The 5,298-nt window shown below is 39.3% G+C and overlaps 1 protein-coding gene across 1 annotated transcript in view; it reads left to right on the forward strand.

Annotated features, from left to right (window-relative positions):
- Cbr-fbn-1 overlaps positions 1–4,765 on the forward strand; it is a gene marked incomplete at both ends in the record, with an annotated part of 21,958 nt that extends 17,193 nt beyond the window's left edge. The window contains 7 exons of the mRNA XM_045244508.1: positions 707–1,448; positions 1,927–2,214; positions 3,116–3,306; positions 3,351–3,407; positions 3,457–3,830; positions 4,316–4,481; positions 4,535–4,765. Of these exons, the coding sequence (XP_045091448.1) occupies positions 707–1,448; positions 1,927–2,214; positions 3,116–3,306; positions 3,351–3,407; positions 3,457–3,830; positions 4,316–4,481; positions 4,535–4,765 (2,049 nt within the window). The remainder of the gene's footprint in view (positions 1–706; positions 1,449–1,926; positions 2,215–3,115; positions 3,307–3,350; positions 3,408–3,456; positions 3,831–4,315; positions 4,482–4,534) is intronic.
- Between the last annotated feature and the right edge of the window lie 533 nt (positions 4,766–5,298).

The following is a 5,298-nucleotide window of genomic DNA, read 5'->3' on the forward strand; positions in this document are numbered from 1 at the left end:
ATGTTTATCAGGATATCAGCAACATTTTACTAGTTAGCCACTTTTTGATATCTTTCACAGTAAATGAGATATATAGGCTCAGTGGACGATCCGGGTGTCGTTCTATTAGAGGTTTTACGGTATATCAAAATCTAGCCAAGCTACCAAAACGTTATTAACAGCAAAGGAAATTTTACAAACTACATTTTTGCTTCTGAAAACTTTTTGATAGCTAGCTTGGCTTTTGAGATATACCGCTTTGAAGTAAAACGAAAGCTGAAAACAGCTGAAAACAAGCGCGCCCACTTTAGCGCGCCTCAACTTTAAAGGCGTATATCTCTTAAACTAATAAAGCTGTCAAAAACTAATCGATTGCAAATTCGTAGGAAGTTTTATAAGCTACATTTTTTCAGTTTTTCAACTTTTTTTTTCAACTTTTCGATAGCTGTTTTGGCTTTTGAGATATGAGCTTTTAAAGTTAGAGCGCGCCAAAACGTAGAGAGTGGGCGCCTCTTCCTTCCAGTTAGGCGCGCCTATACTTCAAAGACGCTTATCTCAAAATTTAGTGAAGCTATGTAAAATTTGTCAACAGCAAAATTGTAGGAAATTTTATCGGCTGCATTTTTGCTGTTAACAAATTTTTGATAGCTATATTGGTTTTAGAGATATGCACCGTTCAAGCTAGTGCACCTTTCAAGTTACTGCGCCTCCTTGACAAGTAATCTAGGCTACCACTGAACTATACATTTTTCCAGCTTCCCTCTGCTCTACAGTAACCTGTCACTCCCTGGCCACCTGCGAACCATCAACCGGCGTCTGCATCTGTCGTGACGGCTTCATTGGAGACGGAACCAGCTCCTGCTCCAAGAAATCCACTGCTGACTGCATCTCCCTTCCATCTCTCTGCGCTGAAAACGCCAAATGCGACAACTCCGCCCGCTCCTGTGAATGCGACGCCGGATACATTGGCGACGGCTACGTCTGCTCTCCACATCCCCAAGACTGTGTTCTCCGTGACAACCTGTGCTCTCCAGAAGCCATTTGCCAGAACCGCAGATGTCAATGTCTTCCAGGATTCACAGGTGACGGTGTCAAATGTGTCAGCATTCATGAGCGAGCCAGTAATTGCTCTCAATGCGATGCCAATGCTCATTGTGTCGGAGGAACGACGTGTAAATGTAATCCAGGATACTTTGGAAATGGTTTGTGCTGTGTACCGGATCCATTGGATTGCGTTCACTTCACTGGAATCTGCCATCCTAACGCTGTCTGCAATCCGGACACTCGTCAATGTCAATGCTCTTCTGGATTCTCGGGAAATGGAGTCTCATGCTTCCCACAGAAATCTTGTAGAACTGATAAATCGGTTTGTGCCAAGAATGCGATTTGCTTGCCAACTGGAAGCTGCATCTGTCGACATGGATTCAAGGGAGATCCCTTCTACAAGTGCACTAGTCTTGTTGCTAAAGGTAGGTCATCCTTAGGGGGTGTATCTCTAGTGCTAGCAGAGATATCAAACATTTGTTAACTGACAAATGTTCAAAATTTTATAAGCTACATTTTTATAGTTGACAAAATTTTGATAGCTTGTTTGGTTTTAGAGATACGCTTCTTTAAAGTAAGGGCGCGCCAAAAATTAGGGAGTGGGCGCCTCTTCCGTCCAATTAGGCGCGCCTTTACTTTAAAGGCGCAAGACTCAATAGTTAGCAAAGTTATCAAAATGTAGTCAACAGCAAAAATATAGAAAATCTTATGAGCTATATTTATGTAGTAGCCAATTTTTTGATAGCTAGTTTGGGATACAGCGTCTTTAAATCGAGGCGCCTACTGAAGCGCGCACAAACTTTAAAGGCGCATATCTCAAAAACCAAAAGAGTTATCAAAATATCCTCAACTAACAAAATAAGCCGAAAATCCCCACGATTCCTCTCACCATAAAATTTTCAGAACCCTCCAACGCCCAAGACCTCTCCGATGTCTCCTCCTGTGTCACACCATGCGACGCCTCGTCCCAACTCTGTATCTCTGGAGAATGCATCTGCAAACCAGGATTCCGTCAGAATCCTGGATCGAAAACATGCGCGGATATTGATGAATGTGCTGAGAAGACACATAGATGTAATAGAATCGCCACGTGTCGTAACACTTTTGGATCTCATGTGTGTAGCTGTCCGGAAGGACATGTTGGTGATGGTGTCACTTGTGTTCCGCATGTTAATCAAGGAAAATTGTCAGGTAAGAATTTTTAGAGTATGTAGAACGAAACCAGGGCTACATTTTTGTAGTATTCAAGTTTTTGATAGCTTTTCTAGCTTTTGAGATATGCGCCTTTGAATTGGAGCGCACCTAATTGGAAGGAAGAAGCGCCCTACTTTGGGCGCGCACTATCTTTAAAGAAGCATATCTCAAAAACCAACATAGCTATCAAAAAGTTAATATAATATAGCTAATAAAATTTACTACATCTTTGTGGTTTGTCACTTTTTGACAGCTTAACTAGATTTTGAGACATGCGATTTTAAAGTTGAAGCGCACCTAATTGGAAGGAAGAGGCACCCCTGCCTCACTTTTGTCGCGTACTAGTTTTAAAGACGTATATCTCAAAAACTAGGAAAGTTATCAAAAAGTTGTCAACTGTAAAACTATAGCTTATAAAATTTTCTACATTTTTGCTGTTAGCAAATTTTTGATAGCTTTGCTAGCTTTTGAGGTGTGTGCCTTTAAAGTTGGAGCGCACCTAATTAGAAGGAAGAAGCGCCCTAACTTTTGGCGCGCACTAACTTTAAAAACGCATATCTCAAGAACCAAAAAAGTTATGAAAAAGTTGTCAACTGTAAAAATATAGCTTATAAAATTTGCTACATTTCACCAATTGACCGGTTTTTGATAACTTTGCTAGTTTTTTAGATATGCGCCTTTAAAAATAGAGCGCGCTCAAGCGTGCGCCTTCTGTCGGCGCCGGCTATTTTTGAAGCGGTTTATCTCAAAAACCAAAATAGCTATCTAAAAACAGTTAACTATGAAAATGTAGCTTATAAAATTGTCTACATTTTTACAAATGACTAAACTTTGATAGCTTTGTTAGTTTGGGAGATACGCGCTTTTAAATTTAGTGTACCAAAAATCCAATTTTCAGTATACTGCGAAGCCGATGGTATGACCCTGGTCCTTGGAAACGAAACATCCGATTTCGAAGGCAAAATATTCGTCAAAGGACAAGCCGAAAATCCATACTGCTCAAAATCGTTCAGCGCACTGCTCAATTCTCACAAGCCATACGTTTTCAAGGTCGCCTTCCAACATTGTGATGTCCAACTTCTGGATAATGTGAGTTTCCACATTTCTGAAGAGTTATAAATTTGAATTTTCAGCATACTATGGCATCTACAGTCGTTGTTCAGAAGCACGCAATGTTCTTGACGAATAAGGTAGACTTGCTGACCCACCAAATTAAAAATCATATTGAAATTCTTCCAGGCCGACTCCTACGACCTCCGATGCCAATACCCAATCGGCTCCAGAGCCGTACAATCCCACGTCAACGTCTCCGAGCTTGCAACGACTTCAACGCTAACTGACAAGAACTCAACGCTAGCTCCAATTTGCCGGCTATCAGTTTCCAATGATCAACACTCGTCAATCAGCTCAGCTATGGTTGGAGACACTTTGAAGCTTGCCTTGGAAGTCACACCATCTGAGAACTTTGGAATTTTGCCCAGAAATTGCTTCGCTGTGAATATTGAAAGCGGCGAGAGATACACGTTGACTGATGAGCAAGGGTGTGCAATTGATGAGTCGTTGTTCCCACAATGGAGTGTTACGAATTCGGCAAAGGTTCAGGCTATGTTTAGGTATGTTTTAGTAAAAACTAACATCTATAGAAATGTAGCTTATAAAATTTCCTACATTTTTGTAATTTTTAACTTTTCTGTAACAATGCTAGTTCATGAGATACGCGCCTTTGAAGTTTATGAGCGCTCATGTCAGGGCGCGCCTTTTCGAGCACACACTAACTTAAAAGGCGCATATCTCAAAAACGAAGCTAGCTATCAGAAAGTTGTAAACAGCTTAAATGTAGCTTATAAAATGTCATACATTTTCACTGTTGACAAAATTTTAATAGCTCTGTTAGTTCATGAGATATGCGCCTTTAAATTTAAGGCACGCTCAAGTAGGCGCGCCACCCCCTCCAGTTTCAGCGCATCTTGGCTTTAAAGGCGCATATCTCAAAAACGAAGCTAGCTATCAAAAAGCTATCAACTACAAAAATGTAGCTCATAAAATTTCCTACATTTTCATGATTTTCATATGCGCCTTTAAACTTAAATTGTTCCAGAACATTCAAATGGCCGGACAGCTCGATGATCCGCTTCCAATGCGATTGTAACCCATGCGTCGGACAGTGTACAGTACCCTCATGTATCTCTTCGTCAAGATTCAGAAGACATCATCAGACGACGTCACCTCTTCTGAATGATGAGATTCGACAGGAGTTGGTTTTGGTGAGTCTAGAACGTCTTCTGAATTTCAAAATTGATGTCTTCTATTTTTTCAGATGTCTGGCGTCGAATCTCTCGCTGTTTCTTCAATCATCAACGTTAAGGATTCAATGTCTGACGAAGACGACGTCGTGGCTTCTGAGTCCCTGACGACATCTTCAATTTGCGTGAAATGGGCTCCATTGCTCATCGCCTTGGGCTCATTTGTAGTTTGCTCATTGGTCCTACTGTATTTGTGCTCCAAAAAACCAAAAACCATGGATCTGGAATCCGAGGTCCGTTTCTAATCAGGAATTCCTTATCACTGCACTGATAAGAAATTTCTTTATTTGTTTAACTTTTTTTATTTTCTCCCCAGAAATCTCTCAACACAACTAACACAATTTGCTCAGGGTTTTATCGATGAAAACCAAAATTTTTTTATTTATTGATTTTTTGTTTTTTCAAAATTTTCAGCTTTTTTCTGTCAATTCCAGCTTTTCTCCTACCATTACGTGTGTCTTTTTTCTCTTTGTTTTTTGATGATGATGCTTAAAAAGTGCCTATTTTTCTGTGATTTTTTGAATTTTTCAAAAATAATAAAGATTTCAAATTTTAAGGCTTTTTTTGCTGGAATTTTCAGATTTTAGGAATTTTTTAGAAATTCGAAAAATTTTGATTTTTGGAACTATTTTCAAGAAATTTCAAATTTTCAAGAATTTAAAGATTTCAAATTTTTAGCTCAATTTTTTTTCAGATTTTTAAGATTTTAAAGATTTCAAATTTTTAGACATATTTTTTAGATTTCAGTCATTTTTACAGATTTTTAGGATTTAAATTT

This window comes from Caenorhabditis briggsae, assembly GCF_000004555.2.
Source record: "Caenorhabditis briggsae complete genome, chrIII, whole genome shotgun sequence".
NCBI lineage: Eukaryota > Metazoa > Nematoda > Chromadorea > Rhabditida > Rhabditidae > Caenorhabditis > Caenorhabditis briggsae.